The 26,648-nt window shown below is 42.1% G+C and overlaps 1 protein-coding gene across 6 annotated transcripts in view; it reads right to left on the reverse strand.

Moving 5' to 3' along the window:
* lss (lanosterol synthase (2,3-oxidosqualene-lanosterol cyclase)) overlaps nucleotides 1-26,648 on the reverse strand; it is a 140,317-nt gene that overhangs the window by 22,359 nt on the left and 91,310 nt on the right. For 3 of the 6 annotated variants that reach the window (XM_041200564.1, XM_041200566.1, XM_041200565.1), the window contains exons 17-21: nucleotides 25,201-25,306; nucleotides 24,985-25,050; nucleotides 10,704-10,784; nucleotides 7,112-7,182; nucleotides 60-138 (exon numbers count right to left, since the gene is read on the reverse strand). In XM_041200564.1, the coding sequence (XP_041056498.1) occupies nucleotides 60-138; nucleotides 7,112-7,182; nucleotides 10,704-10,784; nucleotides 24,985-25,050; nucleotides 25,201-25,306 (403 nt within the window). Of the gene's footprint in view, nucleotides 1-59; nucleotides 139-7,011; nucleotides 7,183-10,703; nucleotides 10,785-24,984; nucleotides 25,051-25,200; nucleotides 25,307-26,648 lie in introns of all 6 variants that reach the window. The other 3 variants (XM_041200562.1, XM_041200563.1, XM_041200561.1) reach the window with 1 other exon arrangement.

The following is a 26,648-nucleotide window of genomic DNA, read 5'->3' on the forward strand; positions in this document are numbered from 1 at the left end:
GGAGATGAACATTATGCAAAACATTAAGAAACCCTGTCACTAGAAAGAAAGTCACTCACCTGAGGCCAATCCCCATTTGGCAGTTGCTTATCCAATAGGAATTTAATCCCTCTCTCGATTGCCCGTGTACCAGGGTACCTGCACAGAATTGCAGAACAGAGAAACAAAATGGAGGAAGATCAATGTCAAAATGTGATTTTCGCTTAGCTGAGCCAGAAAGATGCACCATGCACAGAATAGATTACATTCAAGTGCCACCTTGCAGAGACAGTTTATATAGCAACTCTTACTTCTCAAGAATTTTGATAATTTACTATGAAAACCACCATATCATTGTATTGTGCCACAAAGACGTACTTGGAGCACTAATTATAATAAATTTATGAAGCTAAAGAGAATAATGAGGCAAATAAATACAATTTCATTATGCATTAATATTGACTGTTTGGCTTTTAATATGTGTAGCAGAAGTTTGCAAGAGTGCTTTGAAATTTGGCTTCAATTAATAGTAGGACAACATCTCTCCAGACTGAAGGGCATTGGGCAATCACAAAATAGTTCCATTGCTCGGCATTCCTGTTTTCCAGCAAATACTTCAAAAATTGTCGCCATTACAAAACTCCAATACATAACAGTGCTCAACACAGGCCAAAATGATCACTGACATGTCATTAGAGTAGTTCTAAACATGTATTTCAGGCGTTACCTTCTGATTGAGAGATCAAAGTGAGATGGTTGTTCCAAGTTCAAAGTAGTGATGATATTGGGGGGTATTAATTACTCAAGTACTGATTGGGATAATGTTAAAGTGGAAGGCAAGGAAGGGGAGTAATTTCTGAAATGTGATCAGGATATTCTCCTCGAGGAAGGAGGCATTGCTGGATCTGGCACTGGGGAATGAGGTGGGCCAAGTGGGTTCAGTGTCTGTGGGGAAACACTTAGGTCAGAGTAATTATCATATCATAATATTTAGATTAGTAATGGAGAGACAGCAAGGAACAATTTAAAGCAGAGCTTCTAAAATGGAAAAAGTCTAACTTCAAATGGGATGAAAGGCGATCTAGCTAGGGTAAAAATGGAATCAAAGACAGGAAAAACTTTATTGGAGCAATTTATCATGTTTAAGGAGATGTTTCAGGTACAGGCTAGGTACATTCTAACAAGGGAGAAAGGTAGGGGAACCAAAACCAGAGCTCCTTGGATGACGAGGGATTAGAGAATATGTTGAAACAAAAAAAAGAGGATGTATGATACATGTCAGGTGATTTACATAGAAAATAGGAGCAGGAGTAGGCCATTTGGCCCTTTGAGCCTACTCCGCCATTCATCATGATCATGGCTGATGATCCAACTCAATAGCCTGCTCCTGCTTTCTTCCCATATCCTTTTGCCCCAAGAGCTATATCTAACTCCTTCTTGAAAACATACAATGTTTTGGCCTCAACTACTTTCTGTGGTAGTGAATTCCACAGGCTCACCACTCTCTGGGTGAAGAAATTTCTCCTCATTTCAGTCCTAAATGGTCCACCCTGTATCCTCAGACTGTGACCCCTGGTTCTGGACTCCCCCACCATCGGAAACATCCTTCCTGCATCTACCCTGTCTAGTCCTGTTAGAATTTTATAGGTTTCTATGAGATCCCCCCTTATTCTTCTGAACTCCAGCAAATATAATCCTAACTGACTCAATCTCTCCTCATATGTCAGTCCCGCCATCCCAGGAATCAGTCTGGTAAACCTTCGCTGCGCTCCCTCTATAGAAAGAACATCCATCCTCAGATAAGGAGACCAAAACTGCACACAAAATTCCAGGTGTGGTCTCACCAAGGCCCTGTAAAACTGCAGCAAGAAATCACTGCTCCTGCACTTGGATCCTCTGGCTATGAAGGCCAACAAATCATTTGCCTCCTTTACCGCCTGCTGCACCTGCATGCTTACCCTCAGCGACTGGTGTACGAGAACACCCAGGACTCGTTGCACATTCCCTTCTCTCAATTTATAGCCATTCAGATAATAATCTGCCTTCCTGTTTTTGCTACCAAAGTGGATAACCTCACATTTATCCACATTATACTGCATCTGCCATGCATTTGCCCACTCATTCAGCTTGTCCAAATCACACTGAAGCATCTCTGCATCCTTCTTTCAGCTCACTCTCCCACCCAGATTTGTGTCATCTGTAAATTTGGAGATATTACATTTAGTTCCCTCATCTAAATCATTAATATATATAGTGAATAGCTGCATTCTCAGCACCAATTCCTGTGGTACCCACTAGTCACTGCCTGCCATTCGGAAAAAGACCCATTTATTCCTACTCTTTGTTTCCTGTCTGCCAACCAGTTTTCTATCCATCTCAATACACTACCCCCAAACCCATGCGCTTTAATTTTACACACTAATCTCTTATGTGGGACTTTGTCGAAAGCCTTCTGAAAGTCCAAATAAACCACATCCACTGGCTTCCCCTCATCATCTCTACTAGTTACATCCTCGAAAAGTTCCAGTGGATTTGTCAAGCATGATTTCCCTTTCATAAATCCATGCTGACTCTGCCCGCTTCTGCTACTGTTTTCAAAAGTGCTCAGCTATTAAATCTTTAATAATGGACTCTAGAATTTTCCCCACAACCGATGTCAGGCTGACTGGTCTATAATGCCCTGTTTTCTCTCTACCTCCCTTTTTAAATAGTGGGGTTACATTAGCTACCCTCCAATGTGTAGGAACTGTTCCAGAGTCTATAGAATCTCAGAAGATGACCACCAATGAATCAACTATTTCTAGGGCCACTTCCTTAAGTATTCTGGGATGTAGATTATCAGGCCCTGGGGATTTATCGGCCTTCAATCCCACGAATTTCACCACTAATGCTGATTTCTTTCAGTTCATCCCTCTCACCTCTGTTCCCCAATATTTCTGGTATGTTATTAGTGTCCTCCTTTGTAAAGACAGAACCAAAGTATGTATTTAGTTGGTTAGCCATTTCTTTGTTCCCCATTATAAATTCCCATGTTTCTGGCTGTAAGGGACCTACATTTGTCTCCACCAATCTTTTTCTCTTCACATACCTATAGAAACTTTACAGTCAGTTTTTATGTTCCCCGCAAGCTTACTCTCGTACTCTATTTTCCCGTTCTTAATCAATCCCTTGGTCCTCCTTTGCTGAATTCTAAAGTGCTCCCAATCCTCGGGTCTATTTTTTTTTTAGCCAATTTGTATACCTCTTCCTTGGATCTAATACTATCTCTAATTTCCCTTGTAAGCCATGGTTTAGCCACCTTTCCTGTTATACTTTTGCGCCAGACAGGAATAAACAATTGTTGCAGTTCACCCATGCGCTCTTTGAACGTTTGCCATTGCCTATGCACTGTCATCCCTTTAAGTAACATTTCCCAATCCATCATAGCCAACTCACACCTCATACCATCGTAGTTTCCTTGATTAAAATTCAGGACCATAGTCTCAGAATCAACTATGTCACTCTCCATCTTGATGAAGAATTCTATCATATTATGGTTGCTTATCCCCAAGGGACCTCGCACAACTAGATTGTCGAATATTCCTTTCTCATTACACAATACCCAGTCCAGGATGGCCTGTTCTCCAGTTGGTTCCTCAACGTATTGGTCCAGAAAACTAGGCCGTATGCACTCCAGGAATTCCTCCTCTACGGTATTGTTACTAATTTGATTTGCCCAATCTATATGCAGATTAAAGTCACCCATAATTACAGATGTTCCTTTATTGCATGCATCTCTAATTTCCTGTTTAATGCCATTCCCAACATCACCACTACAGTTTGGGGGTCTATATACAACCCTCACTAAAGTTTTATGTCCCTTTAGTGTTTCTCAGCTCTATCCATACAGATTCATCGGAGCTAATATCTTTCTTCACTCTTGCATTAATTTCCTCTTTAACAAGCAACGCAACTCCACCGCCTTTTCCTTTTTGTCTGTCCTTCCTAAATACTGAATACCCAGGATGTTCAGTTCCCATCCCTGGTCATCCTGCAGCCATATCTCTGTAATCCTGACTATATCATATCTGTTCACATCTATTTGCGCGGTTAATTCATCCACTTTATTGCGAATGCTCTTCGGGTTAAGGCACAAAGCCTTAAGGCTTGCCTTTTTAACATTACTTGTCCCATTCCCACTATTTTTCACTGAGGCCCTGTTTGATTCTTGCCCTTGAGATCTTTGCCTATCACTTTTCTTGTTCGCCTTTCTGTTTTTTGTTCTTGTCCTTGATCCCACCTCCTCTGACTCCTTGCATAGGTTCCCATCCCTCTGCCATTTTAGTTTAAACCTTCCCCAACCACTGTAGCAAATGTTCCCCCTAGGACATCAGTCCCAGTCCTGCCCAGGTGTAACCCATCCAGTTTGTACTGGTCCCACCTCCCCCAGAACCAGTTCCAATGTCCTAGGAATCTGAAACCCTCCACCTCACGCTATCTCTTCAGCTACGTATTTGTCCAATATATCTTGTTATTTCTACTCTGACTAGCACGTGGCACTGATAGAAATCCTGAGGATCACTACCTTTGAGGTCCTACTTTTCAACTTGCTTCCTAACTCCTTATATTCTGCTTTTAGGGCTTCATGTCTTTTTATACCTATGTCATTTGTACCAATGTGTACCACAAGCACTGGCTGTTCACCCTCCCCGTTCAGAATGTCCTGCAGCCACTCTGAGACATCCTTGACCCTAGCACCAGGGAGGCAACATACCATCCTGGAGTCTCGTTTGCGGCTACAGAAACACCTATCTATTCCCCTTACAATTGAATCTCCTATAACTACTACATTCCCACACTTTTTACTCCTCCCCTGTGTAGCAGAGCCAATCATGGTGCAATGAATTTGCCTGTTGCTGCTTTCCCCTGAGAGGCCATTCCCCTCAACAGTATCCAAAGTGGTATATCTGTTTTGCAGATGAATAGCCACAGGAGATTCCTGCACTGCCTGCCTAGTACTCTTGCTCTGCCTGGTGGTCACCCATTCCTTTCCTGCCTGTGGGCTCTTAGCCTGCGGTGTGACCACCTCTCCATACGTGCTATCCACGATACTCTCCGCCTCACGGATGTTCCACAGTGTCCCCAGCCGTCACTCCAGCTCCAAAACCCAGGCTTCCAGGAGCTGTAGCTGGAGACACTTCCCACACACATGCTGGCCCTGGGTACTGGAAATGTTCCCGGCTTCCCATATAGAGCAGGAGGAGCACACCATGGCTTTCAGCTCTCCTACCATGACTTACCCCTTTAAATTAAATTAAACCTTTTGGAAGATAATTAATATCAAATAATATCAATTACCCTAGGGCCCTTCTTCCCTGCTCCTCGTTGTTACAGAATATAGCCCTTACAAATGACAAACCACAAAATAAGACCTTCAAGTGACAACAAGGACAATAAGTTGAGGGGGGGGGGGAAAGTGAAGAGGAAAATAAGACCGGCAAGAGAGAATGGAGAACAGAACGGCAGTCAACATAAAAGGGAACCCAAAATTCTTCAACTACTCATAAAAGTAGTAACTGGGTAACAAGAGGCGGGATCGGTCGTACTAGGGACAAAGAAGGAAATATGTGCTCAGAGTGTAGGGTAAGGCTAGAATATGTACTGAGTACTGGTGTTTATTAAGGAAGAAGATGCTGACAAAATATCAATAGAATTGAAGTTGCTGGATGCAATAGATCAGGTGAAAATTGATAATTAGGATGTACTGGAAAGTCTGGCTATGCTTAGAGTGGATAAAATCACCTTGTCTGATACCTCAGCCACTTGAGATGCAAGTTAATTGGAAGTGGGGATAGCAGAAGAGCTTCCCATAATCTTCCAATCTTTCCTAAATGTGGGAGAGGTACCAGAGGATTGGACAGTGGCAAATGTGACACCCGTGTTCAGAAAAGGATGTCAGGACATTCCTAGCAATTACATGCTGGACAGTTTTAACATCAGTGGTGGGTAAAATTTTAGAAAAAATAATCAGGAAAAAAAATCAACAGGCACTTGGAGATATTTGAGTTAATTAAGGAGAGCAAGCATGGATTTGTGAAGGGTAGATCATGTTTGACTAATCTAATTGAATTTTCTGATGAAGTTGTTGATGAAAGTTGATAAAGGGAATTTTAAGAAAGTATTTGACAACGTACCACATAAAAGGCTGGTTAACAAAATTGAGACTTGTGGAATGGATGGCTGGTGTCCTATCTGACAAAAAATTGGCTTAAGGAATGAAAATAGTGAATTGTGGTGGATAGCTGCTTTTCAGACTGGAGGACGGTATAGTGTTCCCCAAGGATCACTATGGACCACTGTGCTTTTTTGACATATATAAATTACTTGGACATTGTAATATGCAGTGAGATATCAAAACTTGCTGATGATATCAAACTTGGAGATGTGGCAACAGCGAGGGTTATATAAGTTGCTTGCAACAGGACAGAATGGACAGTTAAGCGGCAGTTAGAATTCAATATTGAGAAGTAATGCATTTGGCAGAAGGGAGAGGCAATATGGACTAAATAGCACAGTTCTAAAGAGTGTGCTTGAACAGAGGGGCCTGAGGTGCATGTACACAGAGGTCTGAATGTGGCAGGCCAGATTGGAAGAGTGGTTAATAAAGCATATGGAATCTTGGGCTTCATAAAAAGAGGTATTGGAGATTGAGTACAAAAGCAAGGAAGTTACGCTGAAAATTCATCAAGATCTATTTGGCCACTAGAGTATTGTGTCCAATTCTGGTCACCACACTTTAGGAAGGATGCGAGAATCTTGGAGAGGGTGCAGAGAAGATTTACCAGAATGGTTCCAGAGATATGGGATTTAGCTACACTTTTCGGCTGGAGAAGCTGGGCTTGTGAGGAAGGGATACGGGGGTTGTGAGGAAGAACATCTTTCATGTAGTGAGTGGAAGTGAACCTGGCATTCACAGCCCAAGAGTGTGATGGTGATGATCAATGATTTCAAACAGAAATTGGATGGGCAATTGAAGGAAATAAACTGCCTCACCTGGCAGCCATCAATCCCAATACTGCCCAACATGTATTGTGAACTTGGGACTTTGCACTCTGTACATATTTCCTTTGCTCGCACGATTCAAAATCCTCACCCCAGCCTCCATCCTCCATCTGTTTCGACAGCAAGAATTCACAGGCTCGGGTCACCGCTCTGCATGCAGCACTAGGTAAGATACAAAACTTTGAATTTAGAAGTGGTATTCAAGGCTGGAAGGGGGAAAATCACACAGGATGTCTAACAATATTAATTAATATGTTAAAATCCCAGATATAACTAACCATAATATCATGCATTGTCAATTGAACTATTTTTGTTAGACAAGGGAGCGACACTATAATCTCAATTGCTGCTTGTCACAATATGTCTTCTCCATCATCAGGAGCCAGACATGTACATGGCAGGACCAAAAACAAAAACAGAAATATCTGGAAAAACTCAGCAGGTCTAGCAGCATCGGTGGAGAAAAGCACAGTTGACGTTTCGAGTTCTCATGACCCTTCAACAGAACTACACATGGCAGGTATATGGAGTTAGATTACAGGATCTCAATGAATGGCAGAATGGGCTCGAGGAGCTACATGCCTTTGTTCAGAAATAAATGCTTCACAGTTTCATTTAGAGTTCTGAGGCATAATACTGCAATATCTCTAACACTGGTATGATAGTGGGATCGACTTCATGTAGTCTGCATTTTCCTCGCATAAACTTCCTTCGGCAATGATAGTGCCAGTGCCAGCAACAAGGATCTTTTCATAAGTAATTTAAGATTTTTTTCTACTACTGCTGTAAATAGTGTTTTTGCAGGGTTTCAGAAACACAACAACCCATTCTCCACCCTCAATTTTCTCCATATGATTCTTGTGCTGTACTGCAAATTACATAGGGTATACAGGAGAGAAACAGGTTATTTGGCCCAACTAGTTTATGCTGGGATTAACTAATTTTTAAAACTATTTAAAAAATAGATGGTAGGGCTGGAATTTTGAGAGTGAGTGTTGAGTTTGTGCTGGTACTCAAGCACTGTAAACAATATAAAATGGGGCCAAGGTGTAACCCAAGAGATGCTAATAGTTTATCCAGTGTATTATGTCTGATCAAGAAGAGCTATGTTCCCCAGCCATAGCAGGACGAATTCCCCGGAATCCTCAAATGGGTGCAGGATGCATCTCTTCAGCTCAAGACTGTACCATCCTGCATTTGGCTGCAGTAGCTTGCAAAGCCAAGCAGCCTCTTCTCTCTGATCCCATAAAACCCCCTGATCCCACAAAACCCCCGCTGTCTGTCTGTGATATTCATTGATTTGTAGGTAAGTCTGTAACCTGATCACAAAAATGACTTCCTCTGCCCTCTTCACCATGGCAACATGAAACACATTTAATGTTGTATCTAGGTAGAAATGCTAATTAGTTATTCTTGACCCCAACTTCCTTTCATCTTCGAAGTAAATGGACAATTACAACTCAACTGTTTACAACCCGATACCATCAATACCTTGCTGGGGCTTTGGGAAACTCAAGAGTATTGCTGAAAAAAGAGACGTGTTTTTGAAGTTTTTATCTTGCACCCATCAGGACAGATGCAAGAATGCCAAATTTCGAAAGGGAACAACAATTTATACTGCATGAGAAAAGGCATTCTGATTGGTTGGCAAGTCGGCTCTGATTGGTCTAGACATTGCCATGGCGAAGGCACCACGGAGCTATTGTCCCGATGCTTTTGTTCATTCAAAAAAGGTGATTGTCTGGACATCATCCCTTTGCTTGCAGAGGACATGTCCCTGCATATGAACATATATAGCTTCCAGCAAGCCAAAGTGAGCTACATTGCAAGCCCAACTGATAATCTTAATTTGGTTGATAGTATAATTCTTAGCACACTCAGGATTGTTCAGCAAATGCTGCCCAATCATGGAATCACATCTAACCTTAGGAACTATGTTCTAATTTTTGCAAGCATGGTTTGGTTGAGTACGGTCAGTATTCTGTCAATTGCAAATAGCCAATTGGTATGGGGGACAGTGGATCTCTGATGAGTGCAAAATGAAAAGTTTCAACAGCATATATTCAAGTTTGAGACTCAGTCTACTCACTCTAAACTCAGAGCCTGCTGTTATTGTCTCCAAATGTAAATATCTTGGAACTTCTCAGTGAAACAATCAATGACCTTCCTTCCATCATAAGGTCAGAAGTGGGCATGTTCGCTGATGATTGCGCAATGTTCAGCACCATGCGCAACTCCTCAGATACAAGCAGTCCATGTCCAAATGCACCAAGACCTGGACAATATTTAACCTTGGGCTGACAAGTGGCAAGTAACATTCGCACCACATGAGCGCTAGGCAATGATCATCTCCAACAAGAGACTATCTAACCATCGCTGAACCCCCCACTATCAACATTCCAGGGGGGTGTTACCATTGACCAGCAATTGAACTGGACTAGCCATATACTGTGGCTACAAGAGGTCAGAGGCTAGGAATCCTGCAGCAAATAGCTAATCTCCTGACTCCCCAAAGCCTGAAAACCTGTCCACCAACTACAGGGTACAAGTCAGGAGTGTGATGCAAGCTTGCTTGGACAAGTGCCGTTCCAGCACACTCAAAAAGCTCAACACCATCTAGGACAAAGCAGTCCGCTTGATTAGCATCCCATCCATAAATATCCAGTCCCCCCACCACCAACGCACAGTGGCAGCAGTCTGTTTTATCTACAAGATGCACTGCAGAAACACACCAAAGCTCCTTAGACAGCACCTTCCAAACACACGACCTCTACTATCTAGAAGAATGGACACGTTGGAACACCACCATCAGCGAGCTCCCCTCCATGCCACTTGCTACCCTGACATGGAAATATATCGCTGTTCCTTCAGTGTTGCTGAGTCAAAATCCTGGAACCCTCTCCCTAACAGCACTGTGGGTGTACCTACACCACATGGACTGCAGCAGTTCAAGAAGGCAGCTCACCACCACCTGCTCAAGGGCAGTTAGGGATGGGCAATAAATGCTGGTCTAACCAGTGACGCCCATATCCCGTAAACAAATATGAAGAAAATCGAAGCCCTCCAATAAAACCATTCAGGCTTACTGTCAGGCAGATTGTAGAACAGAGTATGTGATCCCCTTCATTTATCCTAAATTTGAAAACACAGTCCCAAAGTATAATAATCTTATAAGCCTCACAATTACAACACAGAGCTCCCTTTGCCTTCTGTTCCATGATACATTTGTCATTCAATCTCTACAGTCCTTTACCCTATCCCAAGACCTTCCTTTTTTTTTTTATTTCTTTCTTCCCCTCCCACCTTTTGGTATAAAATGCATCACCGTTCTACAGTCTTTCAATTCTGAAGGGTCATATTTGACTCAAAAGGTTGACTCTGTTTCTCTCGCCACAGATGCTGCCAAACCGGCTGAGTATTTCCAGAATTTTCTATTTTATTTCAGATTACCAGCATCCACAGTATTTTGCTTTTCTTTCTCCTTTCTCTCTACTGTTTTTATCCTATTCTTTATTGAATTAACCCCCTCTTTTCCATTTTGCCTAACTCTTTTGAAAGTCATGTGTCTGGAATTAGTTACCTTCGTTTTCATCCTTGTAATTTATGATTCTCTATGAATTCCAGCCTTATATTAAACTTCAGAGGATTCTGCACATAGTAACTTAGGAACGGCATTCACTCACCCTTTCTGATATGTGTGCCCCATGCAGGCAAAAGCCTCCAGGCCAAACCAGGTTCCATAGGTGAAACATACACCCCAGCTCCTGTGAAAAAAAATGTACAACCTGTATTTATACAGAATCTTTAATAACCTCAGAATCCCAAAGCACTTTACCACCAATTAAATATTTATTGAAATGCAGTAATTGCTGTGATGTAAGGAGCTGCAGCAGTCAATTTAGGCACAGCAAGGTTAGACCAACCACAGCAACTTGCATTTACATAGATCCTTGAACATAATAAAATGTCCCAAGGTATTTCACAGGAGCATTATGAAGCAGAATTTGGGCACAGAACCACACAAGATGAGATTAGAGCAAATGGCCAAAAGTATTGTCAAAGAGGTACATCTTAAGGAGTGCCTTAAATGAGGAAAGAGAGGTGGAGAGGTTTCAGGAAGGAATCCGAGAGCTGAGCGTCTCCGCAGCTGGCTGAAGGCACGGCCACCAATGATGGAGCAATTAAAATTGGGGATGCTCAAGAGGTCAGAATTATTTCAGATATCTTGTGAACAATGACAGAAATGATAAGGTGACCTTTTGTCTCTTGAAGTGACCTTGTTTGAAATAAATATTTTGGTCGCAAGACAAGGTGAATTCTCCTGCTCTTCTTTAAATAGTGCCTTGAGGTTGTTTATATCTGCCTCTGAAGGATCTCAGTTTAATGTCACATCAGAAAAACTGCATAAAAAACAGGAGGAATAGAACATTCAGCCCTTCAAGCCTGCTGATTTTTTTTTGCCTCAGCTCCACCTTCCCTCACTCAAAAATGTATCCATCTGTGTTAAATATACTCAACGATTGAGTATTCACAGCCCTTGGCAGTGGAGAAATCCAAAAAGTTACACCCTTGGAACAAATCTTTTACTCATCTCAGTCCTAAACGGATGACCCCTTATTCTGGGATTGTGAAACATAGCTCTGGACTCCCCCAGCCAGGGGAAATATTCTCCCAGCATCTTCCTGTCAAGGCCTTTAAGAATTTAAAATGTTTCCATTAGATCATCTCCATTCTTCTGAATTCTTGGGAATTTAGGCCTAGTTTAGTAAAACCCTTCTCACAGGGCAATCTTCTCATCCCAGTAATTAGCTAAGATCTCTTATAAAATATATATATATATATGTGCTTTGCTATTTCTAAAATTTTAAAACTGAACAAAGACCTTTAATACCTTTGTGTATTTAAAACCGAGATAGATAGGTTCTTGATTGATAAGGGGATGAAAGGTTACGGGGTGAAGGCGGGAGAGTGGGGTTGAGAAACTTATCAGCCATGATTGAATGGAGGAGCAGACTCGATGGCCTAATTTCTGCTCCTATGTCTTATGGTCTTAAAATGGGTGAACCTATTTTTGTCTGTGATCCCAGAACAAAAGAAGCTACTTGACAGTTTCAGGAAAACTTGCATCTTGTTATCTCTGAGGATCCACTAATGACTACCTGTGGACTGTACAGCTCAATTTCAGAGAGCTCAAAGGCCATCTGCATTTAATCACCCAGGCTGGCCAGAAGGAGCTGGATGCACATTCTTTGTCAAAGATAGTGGAGAGATGGAAGTCATGTGACATGAGCCTCTGGATTGTGGAACAAGTAATATTGCCTTTCTGAACTGAAAAGCTGTCTGTTATTTATTGTCTAATTATCAGCCTCACAGTCAAGGGGTTCTGCTGGAAATGCCTACCATCACCTACGAGACTAATTCATCTCTGCACACATATCCCATCGTGTGAAGTCCACACCACCGGAAAGTGAATTCTACAACATTGGTTTTCATCACGCCTACCCCCATGAAGGAATAACTCATTGGACTTTGATTCTGGACTCTGGAACTCATGTGAACCAATATTTACTTTCTCTGTGGTCTTTGCACTGTAAGTCCATCCTTTTTCTATTCTTCTCTTTATTGTTTGTGTGTGGAGGCAACATTGTGACCTTACTTTCACTTTTTGAATGTGTGCAATAAACTTTGAGTTCATCCTATCTCTGGTTTGCTGTGGGGTTATTAATACAAATTTGGATCACACCAAAAACAGATCACACCACAAAAATTCAGAAATCTGCCACTGCTTATAAAGAGGGAAACAAATCAAAACACCTTTCTGTCCACTGACCGGTGGTGAGAGGAGAAACTAGTGCCGTTTAAATTAACCCCCCTCCTGTCTGCAACATCAGTCTAGTGAAACTTTGTTGCACTCCCTCGCAGGTATGTATATCCTTCCTTAGGTAAGGAGATCAAATCTGTGCACAGTACTCAAGATGTAGTCTTGCCAAGGCTATTGTAGTAAGACTTCCTTACTCTTATACCCCAATCCATCTCTGATAGTCAAACACTCCTTTAACATTGCACTGAAGTGCTTCTTGGGTTGTTATCCAAAAAAAACGTTTGGTTGGACAAAAGAAGAAAGGCTCTATTATCTAAATGGTACAATTTTGAAAAGGTGCAAGAATAGAAAGACGTATATGTTCAATACAGAAATCTTGGACGGTGGGAGAACAAGTTGAGAAGGCTTTATAAAATAGCAAATGGGACCCTTGGTTTTAACTTCTTATATATAAAATATACACATATGTATGTATGTGTCAATTATATATGATAAATATATCTTTATTAAAAAAAAAGCACAAAAGCAAAGTCATCATAAAACTTTATAAATCACTGGTTAGGCTCTACCTGGAGTACTAGGTGGCACACTTTAGGAAGGTTATCAATGCCTTAGAGAGGGTACAGAGACAATTTACTATAATGGTACCAGGGATGAGGAATATTGGAGAAGCTGAGCTCGCCCTTTTAGAACAGTGAAAATTTGGGGATATTTGAGAGAGGTGGTCAAAATTATGAAGGGTTTTTATAGAGTAGATAAAGAGAAACCATTGCTGCTGGCAAGCGGACCAGTAACCAGAGGACACAGATTTAATATGATCAGGAGGGAGAGATGAGGACAATGATTTTTTATGCAGCAAATTGTTATGAACACTGGTGGTGAAACACTGGTGGAGGCAGATTCAATAGTAACTTTCAAAATGGAGTTTGATAAGCACATGATAAGCAAACATTTGCAGGTATTGGAGAAAGAGAAGGAGCATGGGACTAATTGCATTGTTAGTTCAAAGAGCAAGCATTAGCATGATGGGCCAAAGCATCTCCTCCTGTGCTGAGATTCTATGAAACCTGTTCAGCAGTTTAAACAGTTACCTTTTGCACATTCCAAAGGTCAACTAAATGGAATAACGAGACAATTGAATGCAAAAACTATCATTTAGCTAAGTTTATGTTAAGTGGATGCCTATCCACTGTTTTTATATGGAACCTTGGTTAGGACACACAGGGTACTGTGTACAGTTTTGGTCGCTATATTATATAAAGGATATAGAGGCAATGGAAAGAGTGAGAAAAAGATTTATAAGGATGATACCAAAACCATGAGGTTATACCTAAGAGTGCACATGGCACCGGGAGTAAACTGGAGATTACTACCTTTGAGGGCCTGCTTACAACTCGCTAAGACCTGCCTGCAGGACCTCATCCCCCTTTCTAGCGATGTAATTGGTACCAATATGGATCATGACCTCAGGTGTAACCATAAAGAAGGGTGAATAGCCAAAGAGGATAACACCACTGATGCAGTGTGACACACTGACGGACTTCCAAAAGGTGTTTGATAAAGTAACATTTTAATAGGCTTGCCAGCAAATTTGAAGCCCATGGAATAAAAGGGACAGTCATAGCATGGATGTGAAGTTCACTACGTGACATGAAATAGAGATTCATAGTGAATGTTTTTTTTCCAGCCAATTGGAGGAAGACATGCATTGGGGGTTCCCCAGCAGTCGGTATTAGCACCACTGTTTTTCTTGATATAGTAATGGCCTAGACTTGGGCACAGTTTCAAAATTCGCAGATGACATGAAACTTGGAAGCATTGTGAACTGTAAGGAGGATAATGATAATTTCAAGAGGGCATGGGCAGGCTGGCAGAAGGGGCAGACACCTCGCAGATCAAATTTAACACAGAGAAGTGTTAAGTGATACATTTTTGTAGGAAGAACAAAGCGAGAAGATAAATAAAGCGTACAATTATAAAGGCGTTACAGGGGTACAAGTCACAAATCAATTAAGTACCAGGGTAGGTTCAGAAAGTGGTTAAAAAGGGATAGAGGGTGCTAGGCTTTATAAATAAAGACAGAGTACAAAAGCAGGCAATGACCATCTCCAACAAGAGAGAATCCAACCATTGCCCCTTGATGTTCATTGACCAGAAACTGAACTGGACTAGCCATATAAATACTGTGGCTGCAAGAGCAGGTCAGAGGTTAGGAATAATGCGACGAGTAACTCACCTCCTGACTCCCCAAAGCCTGTTCACAATCTACCAGGCACAAGTCAGAAGTGTGATGGAATACTCCCCACTTGCCTAGATGAGCACAGCTCCTGCAACACTCAAGAAGCTTGACACTGTCCAGGACAAAACAGCCTGCTTGATTGGCACCACATCCACAAACATTCACTCCCTCCGTCACCAATGCATGGTAGCAGCAATGTGTACCATCTACGAGATGCACTGCAGGAATTCACCAAGGCTCCTTCTACAACACCTTCCAAACCCATGACCATTATCGTCTAGAAGGGCAAGGGCAGCCGATAGATAGGAACACCACCATGTGGAGGTTCCCCTCCAAGTCACTCACCATCCTGACTTGGAAATATATTGCCATTCCTTCACTGTCGCTGGGTCAAATTCCCAGAACTCTCTCCCTAATAGCACTGTGGGTGTACCTACACCACATGGACTTCAGTCGTTCAAGAAGGCAGCTCACTACCACCTTCTCAAGGGCAACTAAGGATGGGCAATAAATGCTGGCCCAGCCAGTGAAGCCTACCTCCCGTGAATGAATGGAAAAAGAACCTTTATAAAACAATGGTTCATCCTTCAACTGGAGTATCGAGCGCAGTTCTGGAACCACACTTTAGGAAGGATGAGGTCACTGGTAAGGGGGCAGAAAAGGTTTATGAAAATGCTTCCAGAGATGAGGAATATCAGTTATGTGGATATATCAGAGAAGCTGGAGCTGTTCTCCTTGGAACACAACAATGAAGTCTTGCAGTGTACAGTTAAAACATTACAAATTTTAGAAAAACTTCTCTGAAGCTCACATTTAAAAGAAAACATTGGACTGAGTTAAAAGACTGTTTCAAAATGCCTCCAAGCTACCAGACAGAATTGTGGATTTCAGACTGTGTCTCTTCTTCCGAGAGGACAAAAGACAATACTAAATTAAATTAAATTAAATTATGGCTCATTATGGTCTCGTCCAGGGGATAACAACATTTTGTTGACGTCTCATTGTAAGAATGTAAATTGTGCCTTGGCCAGGATAAGAGCTAAAATCCACAGATGGAAGATGGATCATTTGAAGTGTTGATGCCTTATTTGGGAGATGACTTGGCATTTTGTAAAAGCACATGATAACAGCAGCCAGCTTAGCTTACCTACAAAAAGCATTGCAAAGGGCAGAACGTGGCAGATCCACTGAGAACCATCTTGAAAAAGCTTCAACCCAGGGAGAGACAGAGAAAGGCATCTAAAAACTGGTCTGCTGTAAAATAACTAGGCAGCTAAAAGTGCCATGCCTGCAGAACTAGAAGAAAGGAACCATCTCTCTGCCCTATAAACTCTGATTCCACCTACTAAGCTTACCCATTAAAGCAACCTCCAGAAATTCGACAGTGGAAGCCATCACAACTGCAGAGACAACTCTACAACTTCAAGACCTACACTTCAGACAATGCAATACCTCGACTTCAAAACATATCCAGCCTGCACCAAATATGGACCATCTTGATTTACGTTTACAAGTATCATTTTATCTTAATTTATAACTAAACTTTGTGTGTGTGTTAGTAATTTTATCTTTTCTTAAGTAACTTCAAGAGCAATAGAGTGAAATAAACTAACTTTTGCTTTTTTAGGTAAAAAGGCTTTGGTGCTGGGTTATATAAATTGAATTTCTCACTCCACAGGTAATAAAATACACACACGCAACTTTGGGGAAATGCCTTTTAATGCGTCCATGACAGAAGAAACAGCGATACAGTTCGAAGTAAAGGATGGTGTGTGGTTTGGAGGGAAACTTCCAGGTGGTGGTGCTCCCACGTCTGCTGCCCTTGTCCTCAGTGCTAGAGGTAGCAAGTTTGGAAGGTGCTGCTGAAGGAGGCTTCACAAGTTGCTGAAGTGTGTTTTGTAGATGGCACAGACTGTTGCCGCTATGCATTGGTGGTAGAGGGATTGAATGTTTGGGTGATGGGTGGGGTGCCAATCAAGTGGGCTATTTTGTTATGGATAGTGTTGAGCTTATGAGTGTTGTTGGAGTTGCACTCATTCAGGAAAGTGGAGTATTTTTCATCATACTCCTGATATGTGCTTTGTAGATGGTGGACAGACTTTGGGAGTCAAGAGGCAAGTTACTTGCAGCCGAATTCTCAGTCTCTGACCTGCGTTCCTAGTCACAGTATTTATGTGGCTGGTCCAGTTAAGTTTCTGGTCAATGGTAACCCACAGGAAGTTGATGGTGTGGGATTCAGCAATGGTAATACTGTTGAACACCGAGGGGAGATGGTTCATTCTCTCTTGTTGGATATGGTCATTGCCTGGCACTTGTGTGGCGCAAATGCGCTTGCGACTTACAGCCCAAGCCTGAAATTTGTCCAGGACTTGCTGCATGTGGGTAAGGGTTGCAAATAGTACTGAGCACTTTGCAATCATCAGTGGGCATCCCCACTTCTGACCTAGTACTGAAGGGAAGCTCATTGATAAAGCAGCTGAACAGTTTGGGTCTCAGGCACTATCCTGAGAAACTGAGGGCTGAGATGACTGGTCTCCCACAACCACAAACACCTTCCTTGTGCTAGGTGTGACTGCAACAAGTGGGGAGTTTTCTTTGATTCTTAATTACTTCAATTCTGCTGGGGCTCCTTGAAGACGCACACAGTTAAATATTGCCTTAATGTAAAGAGCAGTAGCTATCACCTCATCTCGAGTTCAGCTCTTTTGTTCATGTTGGGATCAAGGGTGTAAGAGGTCAGGAGCTAAGTGGCCCTGGTAGAACCTAAACTGAATTTCCGTGGGCAGGTTATTACTAAGTATGAGTTTGATAGTACTGTTGATGATGCCTTCCAACACTTTGCTGATGATCGAAAGTAGACTGATGGAACAGTAGTAACTAGTTAGATTGGATTTGTCTTGCTTTTTGTGAATAGAACATACCTGGGCAATTTTCCACATTGTCAGGTAGATGTCAGTGTTGTAGCTATACTGGAACTATACTATACAGGGGGGTAGGCTAATTCTGGAGCACAAGTCTTCAATACTACATCGAAAATGTTGTCAAGGCCCATAGACTTTACCGCATCAAGTGCCTTCAGTTGTTCTTGATATCACATGCAGTGAATCGAATTGCTGAACTAGCATCTGTGATGCTTGGTCCTCAGGAGAATGTCGCCATGGATTATTCACTTGGCACTTCTGGCTGAAGATGCTTGCAAATGCTTCAGCCTTGTTTTCTTTGCACTGCTGTGCTGGGCTCCCTCATCATTGAGGATGGGGATGTTTGTGAAACCTCCCACTCCTGTTAATTGTTTACTCACCACCCTTCATGTCTTGGTGTGGCAGGACTGCAGAGTTTTGATCTGATCCATTGGTTGTGGGGTTGCTTAGCTCTGTCTATAGCATGCTTCTTCCGCTGTTTAGCGAGCATGTATCCTCTGTAGCTTCAAAGCGAATCAAACTTCATTTTTAGGTATGTCTGGTGCTACTCCTGGCATGCTTTTCTGCACTCCTCATTGAACCAGGGTTGATCCCCTGGCTTGACATGGTAAAGTGAGGGATATGCCGGACAATGAGATTACAGATTGAGGTTGAATATAATTCTGCTGCTGACGATCCATAGCATCTCAAAGATGGCCAGTTTTGCTATATCTGTCCGAATCTATTCCATTTAGCATGGTGGTGGTGCCATGCAACACAATGGATGGAATCCTCAGTGTGAAGATGTGACTTCATCCGCACAAGGCTGCATGGGGAACCTGCGTTCATCCTACCAATACTGTTATGGCATCTGTTACAGGTAGACTGGTGAGGGCTAGGGTCAAGTGGGTTTTTCCCTCTTGTTGGTTCTCCCAAGTCTGGCAGGCAGCCTGGCAGATATGTCCTTCAGGATTTGGCCAGTAATGGTGGTATTGCACCATTCTTGGTGACAGTCACTGAAGTCCCCAACCTGGAGCACACTCTGTGCCATTGCTACTCTCAATGCTTCTTCCAAGTGGAGGAAAACTGATTTATCAATTGAAGGAGGACAGTAGGTGATAATCTATAGGAGGTTTCCTTGCCTATGTTTGATGTGGTGTCATAAGACTTCATGAGGGCTCCCAGGGAAACTCCTCTTGAGAGTATCTCACTGTGCTGCCCCACTGAGGATAGACAGGACATACCCAGGGATGGTGATGGAGATTTCTGGGGCATTGTCTGTAAGGTATTCGATGAGTATGACTATATCATCTGTGGGGCAACTCTCCCAATTTTGGCACAAGACCCCAGTGTTAGTGAGGAGAACTTTTTAGGGTTGATTGGGCAGTGTATGCATTTGTCACTTCTGGTACTTAGTTAGATGTCGGGTGGTCTGTCCAGGTTTATCCTTATTCAACTTTTCTGTAATGATACAACTACATGGATTGCTAGGTAATTTCAGAGGGAAGTTAAGAGTCAATCACATTCAAATGAAATTTCTTAGACCAGGGAATGGTGGGAATATGGAACACGCTATCACAGGTAGTGATTGAACCGAATTTTGTCGATACATTTAAGGGGAAGCTAGGCAAGCATAGGAGGGAGAAGGGAATAGGGGGTTATGCTGATAGTCAGATGTGAAAGGATGGAAAGAGGCTTGAGTGAAGCATTAGCATCAAAATGGATTGTTTCAGTCAAATGTTCTATAGCTGTGCTGTATGTTTTCTGTTATTGTATTTAAAAGGATTACATACTAGTAGCAGGAGCAGATAGTGACAACCATCCTCAATCCCTACCAAGCAGTAATCCCACTGGTCACAAGACAGCAAAAATAACGTGAAATTGCAGTAATATGTTGCATGTGTTGCTAATTCATTGGGAGGTAGGTGAGGGAGCAATGATAAGTGGAATAGTCTCCGATTGGTGCTCCCCAAGGATTTTTGCTGGGGCCAAATGTATATGGGGCCATCATGTATATTATTGACTTTTGAATGAAATGGAGAGGTGTATTTCCAAGTTTACAGTTAGCACCAAATTAGGAATATGTTCAACTCTTGTGCCTTTTATGAATTTCCCAGGAGCTTGGGGAGGGTTTAGTTCCACGTTGCTTTCTCCATGGCAACATCTCAACCAGAGATGACTTGACAACCAATCAGCACCATTTTCTTCTGTAGTAAAAAATATGGTGATTGTTTGAAATTTGGCATTCTTGTGTTTGTCCTGATGAGTGCAAGAAAAGAAGATTTGGCAACATGCCTCTCTTTTCAGCAATATTCAAGTTCTGTACTACCAAGCGACTGTTTATTATGATTTCTAAATGCCCTGCTATTACCTCCTTAATAATGATTCAGATGTTAGGCTAACTGGCCTACATTTTCTGCTTTCTGTTTCCCTCCTGTCTGCTGAGACCTTTCCCAAATCCAGGGAAGTTTGGAAGATTACAACCATTGCATCCATTATCTCTGCAATCACTACCTTTTAAACTCTAGGTAACAGGCCATCATGTCCAGGGGACTTGTCAGCCTTTAGTTTTCCTAGTACTTCTTCTCCAGTGATCATGATTGTTTCAAGTTCCTCCATCGCTTTTGCCTTCTGATTTTCTACTATTCTTGGAATGCTTTCGTGTCTTCTACTGTGAAGGCAGATACAAAATACTTGTTTAAGTTCTCTTCCCTTTGCTTGTTTCCCATTATTAATTCCCCAGTCTCACCCGCTTGGCGACCAGTGCTTATTTTAGCTACTTTTTTCCTTTTTATATATTTGTAAAAGTTATTGCTGTCTGTTTTTATCTTTTTGCTACTTTTCTCTCATACTCTAACTTCTTCCTCTTTATTATTATCTTTAGTCATCCTTTGCTTGTTTCTATAATTTTCCCAATCTTCTGACCTACCATTAATCTTTGCAGCATTGTACATCTTTTCTTTCAATTTGATGCAATCCTTAACTTCCTTCATTAGCTATGGATTGTGCATCTTTCTTAGTGGAATATATTTCTGAGATATCATCTTAAATGTCTTACCTTTTAATGTATTTTCCCAGTCCACTTTAGCAAGCTGTGTCTTCATACCCTTGTAATTGCCTTTATTTAAGTTTAAGACACTAGTTTCAGACCCAAACTTCTCACCCTCAAACCGAAGGTGAAATGCTATCATATTATGATCACTTTAACCCAGAAGATCCTTTACTATGTAGTCATTTGTTAATCCTGATTGATTACACATTACCAGGTTTGCACATCAATGCAAAAGATAAGGCTGAAGCATTCACAAAAATCTTCAGCCAGAAGTCCCGATTGGATATCCATCTTCGCCTCCTCCGGAGGTCCCCAGCATCACAGATGACAGTCTTCAGCCAACTCAATTCACTCCACATGATATTGAGAAGTGGCTGAAGGCACTGGATCGGCCCTGACAATATTCCAGCAGTATAATTGAAGACTTATGCTCCAGAACTTGCCGTGCCCCCAGCCAAGCTGTTCCAGCTACAACACTGGCATCCACCCGGCAATGTAGAAAATTGCCCAGATATGTCCTGTACACAAAGAGGAAAACAAATCCAACCCTGCCAATTACCGCCTCATCAGTCTACTCTAGATCATCAATAAAGTGATGGAAGGGATCATCAACAGTACTATCAAACAGCACTTGCTTAGCAATAACCTGCTCACTGATGCTCAGTTTGGGTTCTGCCAGGATCACCCAACTTCTGCCTCATTGCAGCCTTGGTTCAAACATGGACAAAAGGGCCGATCTCTAGTGGTGAGGTTAGAGCGACATCAAAGCCACATTTGACAGAGTGTGGCATCATGGAGCCCTAGCTAAACAGGAGTCAATGGGAATCAGGCGGAAAACTCTCCGTTGGTTGGAGTCATACTTAGTACAAAGGAAGGTGTTTTTGGTTGGAGGAGGTCAGTCATCTCTCTTCAGGACATCACCACAGGAGTTCCTCAGGATAGTTGCCTAGGCCCAACCATCTTCAGCTGCTTCATCAATGACCTGCTTCCATCATAAGGTCAGAAGTGTGATGATTGCACAAGGTTCAGCGCTATTCGCGACTTCTCAGATACTGAAGTAGTCCATGCTCAAATGCAGCAAGACCTGGACAATATCCAGGTTTAGGCTGACAAGTGGCAAGTAACATTCGCGCCACACAAATGCCAGGCAATGACCATCTCCAACAAGAGAGAATCTAATTATTGCCCCTTGACATTCAATGGGATTACCATTACTGAATCCCCTACTATAAACATCTTGGGGGATTACAATTGACCAAAAATTGAACTGGACTGGCCATATAAATACTGTGGCTACAAGAGCAGGTCAGAGGCTAGGAATCCTGCAGTGAATAACTCACCTCCTGACTCCCTGAGGTTTCCTCCTAACTCCCCGAGGCTTGTCCACCATTTACAAGGCACAATTCTGGAGTATGATGGAATACTCTCTACTTGTCCAGATGAGTGCAGCTCCACAACGCTCAAGAAGCTTGACGCCATCCAGGACATAGCAGCCCATTTGAGTGGCACCCCAACCACAAACATTCACTTCCTCCACCACTGATGAACAGTGGCAGCTGTGTGTACCATCCACAAGATGCACTACAGAAATTCACTAAGGCTCCTTAGGCAGCACTTTCCAAACCCACGATCACTACCACCAAGATGGACAAGGGCTGCAGACACATGGTAACACCACCACCTGGAAGCTCCCGTCCAAGCCAATCACCATCCTGACTTGGAAATATATCACCTTTCCTGCACTGTCGCTGGGTCAAAATCCTGGAACTCCTTCCCTAGCAGCACTATGGGTGCACCTACATCACAGGGACTGCAGTGGTTCAAGAAGGCAGCTCACCACCACCTTCTCAAGGGCAATTAGGGATGGCAATAAATACTGGCCTAACTATTGACACCCACATCCTGTAAATGAATAAAAACCTGTTCCCTGGGTGGTTTCAGATATTGTTCTAAGAAATTGTCCCAGATGCACTATATGTGCTCATCCTCCAGTCTACCTTTGCCAACTCTATATGGGGATTAAAATCTCCCATAATTATTGCAATACCTTTCTTACAAGCCTTCCCCGACTTTTAATAAATTTTTTCATGGATGTGAACATTGCTGGCAGGGCCAGCATTTGTTGCCCATCCCTGATTGCCCTTAAACTGAATGGCTTGCTAGGCCATTTCAGATGGCAATTAAAAGTCAGTCACATTGCTGTGGATTTGAAGTCAGACTGCGTAAGAATGGCAGATTTCCTTCCCTAAAGGATATTAGTGAACCAGATGGGTTTTTACAACAATCGATGATAGTTGTCCTGATCCCGTTATAGTTACAGTTCCTCTTTAGGGGAGGGAATCTGCCTTCCATACCCTGTCTGGCTCCAGACTCACATTAATGTGGCTGACTCTTAACTGCCTTCTGAAATGGCCTAGCAAGCCACTCAGTTCAAGGGCAATTAAGGTTGGGCAACAAATGTTGGCACTGCCAGCAAAGCCCACATCCCTTGAAAGAATTTTTTAAATATATATTTTTGAGTTATACTTTGTTTTACAGTGTAGCTACTGCCAGGGGTGGCCTATAAACCACTCCCATCATGACTTTTTCCCGTTGCTAATTCTTATCTCTACCCAAATTGATTTAATGTTTTGACCCCCAAACCAAGATAATTTCTCACTACTTACTGATCTCACCCTTGATAACAGAGCCACCCCACCTCCTTTTCCTTTCATCCTGTCCTTCCGAAATGTCAAATATTTTATTTTTAAAATGGGTCAAGGCTTAACCCTGATTAGCCATGACTCATTCCAGAGGAATTTCTAACCTTCAGAAACCAGCAGGGACCTTGTCATCTTTAAAGAGGTGCTAATGCCCCTGTGACTGCAGAAAATCAAATTCCAAGGCAATACACCGATATTCTTTGCATCTCCAAGGCAGAACTGTCCAATGGAGTCTGCAAGGACAAAAGGAACCCCGACTCCTCCATTAAACACCTCAAGATTTCAGACATGGGTAAATACATCCTTTGTCCAACACCCAAGAAAGGTGGTGAGAGATATGTCACTTGATCTTCCCCAAGCTTCTAGAACATGTAATGTTGCCATGTGGAACTGAACTCAGGCAGTCTACCATTTTACCATTTAACAGGTAGCAGCAAAAAGAGCTTGGTCCAGGTAAATTGCTTAGCCTTCAACTACACTGTGAACTACTGGAACACTGGAACTTCTGTATCTGTGCCTACAAGACTAATTCATCTCTACGTGTCTTCTCCCATCGTGGAAATCCTCACTTTTGTAAAGATGGATCACCCTGCAACAGTCAGCCTGCTACTCTCTGAAGGAATACACCATTGGACTTTTGATTTTGGACTCTGGACACATGTGAAACCATAACTTTTATTTTTATTATAGTCTTGCCCTTTATCCCCTTTTTTCCCTTATCCCTCTTTTACTGTATGAATGCAAAAGGGGGTGGACTTTGTGATATCTCTTTCCCACATTTTTGTGTGTGTAAAATAAACTGACCCTCTTATTTGACCTTATCTTGAGTTTGCTGTGCGGTTATTAATAGAGGGTTGAATCACTTCAAACTGAAGGGGGAAATCAGAAATCAAAAACACTTTTCTGTTTACAGAGGAGTAGTGAGAGGAGAAATCAGGAATGTTTAAATTAATCTCCCTCCTGTCCGTAACAGGCCACAGTTAGGTCAACCATGATGATTTTGAATGGCGGAGCAGATTCAAGAGGTCAAATGGCCAACTCCTGTTCATATTTCTTGTGTTAAGTTATGTTCTCTCATACTGAAAATACTTAAGAGTGGCAAGATCTATTAAAACTATTTTGGTGCCCCTGTCTTAAAGGTGGTGGGTGGAGAAACCTGCATACAGGGACTGAGGCTTCATTGTATTGCCAACTTCATGCTGTTTATGTCGAAGTTCATTTGACATTTGCAACACGCACGATTTACTTACCCTTCCCATGACCCATTTGAGTTTTGTATCCTTCGACAGTACTCAAGTCCCTTTTCCAATGTATCTCTGAGAGGACAAAATTAATCTGTTAGAGAGTTAATGTCAGTTTGAGGTGCAACTATTTAGAAATTCTGAACAGTTCATATCAATAGTGGACCTGATGAGGTGCTCCAAACTAGGCTTGTCCAATAATTTGTTAGCATGTATAATACTTACCTGATCTCTCTTGCTCTGTGGTGTGGAAATTTTTCTTGGAAGTGTTGTAGTGCTTGCATTACTGCAGATGTGCACTCAACATATGTGTAATCAATCATTATATCACCTGCATATGAGAATAGAAACATGTTTAATACTGGAGATAGTTTGCAGGCGCTCACTATTCAGGCAGCAGCATCAGCTTGTTTAACATAAGGGGAAAAACATTACAGATACAATATTGAAAATGGTCTTAGATAAGTTATATAAAAAAAGACTGGCATTTATATACTACCTGTCATGGCTGCAGGATGTCCCAAAGCACATTACAGCCAATGACGAACTTTAAAAGCTCAGTTAATGTTGTAATGCCGAATACATGGTAGTCAATTTCCACATAGCAAGCTCCCACAAACAGCAATGCAACAATGACCAGATAATCTGTTTTGTGATGTTGGTTTGAGAATAAAAATTTTTCCAGGACACTGGGAAGAACTCCCCTGCTCTTCTTCGAAACAGTGCCATCAGATATTTTACATCCGTCTGAGAAACACCATCTCTGACAGTGCAGCACTCCTTCAACGTTGCAGCCTTGACGTTTGCGCTGAAGTCTCGGAGTGGGACTTGAACCCACAGCTTTCTGACTCAGAGGAGAGTGCTTCCAACCGAGTCATGGCTGCCCTAAACCCAGATGATTAAATTAATGCAAGAAAGTAGGACAAGAAAATATTATTGGATATTAGTTAAAAGCAAATTTCAAATTGTCAACAGGAAGATCTTTTATTCAATGCAGCAACACACATTTGGGAAAAAAAACACCAACACTATTCCAGCAACAGCATTGAGGTGATTCAAAATATAACTAGACCCCATAGTGAGAAGCTTATCATACCAACAACTTTTGGCAGGATGTGCATGAGGAAGATTGTTCCAGTCCTAGCTGTTACCCCTCCCTTAAACTTTTCCCCTACATTGATGACTGTATCAGCACAGTTTCCTGCTCTCACCCCGCAATGGAAAATTTCACTTTGCTTCCAATTTCTACCCATCCCTTGCCTTTGTATAATCTGCCTCCTTCTCTTCCCTTCCTGTCCTCAATGTCAGTTATCTCCATTTCTGAAGATAGGCCATCAGTCAATGCCTACAAAGTCCCAGGTTAGGGGTGAACATGTGGCTGAAGGAGTGCTGTGAGAAAGAGATATTCAATTTCAAGGACACTAGCACCAGTACTGAGACAGGAAGGCTGTGTCATTGGGAGGAGCTCCACCTGAACCGGGCTGGGACCAGGGTCTGAGCAGAAAGAATAAATAGGGCGGTCACAAGGACTTTAAATTTGCAAGTTTGGTGAATGGCTCGGTGGAAAAGATAATATAATTAGTAGTTCAAAAACAAAAGGGAAGGGAGTGGAGTAACAGTTAGAAATTGTGCTTGAGGCACTAAGGTAAAGGGAAAACAAAAATACGTAATGT

The sequence above is a fragment of the Carcharodon carcharias genome, chromosome 12 (genome assembly GCF_017639515.1).
Source record: "Carcharodon carcharias isolate sCarCar2 chromosome 12, sCarCar2.pri, whole genome shotgun sequence".
Taxonomy (NCBI): domain Eukaryota; kingdom Metazoa; phylum Chordata; class Chondrichthyes; order Lamniformes; family Lamnidae; genus Carcharodon; species Carcharodon carcharias.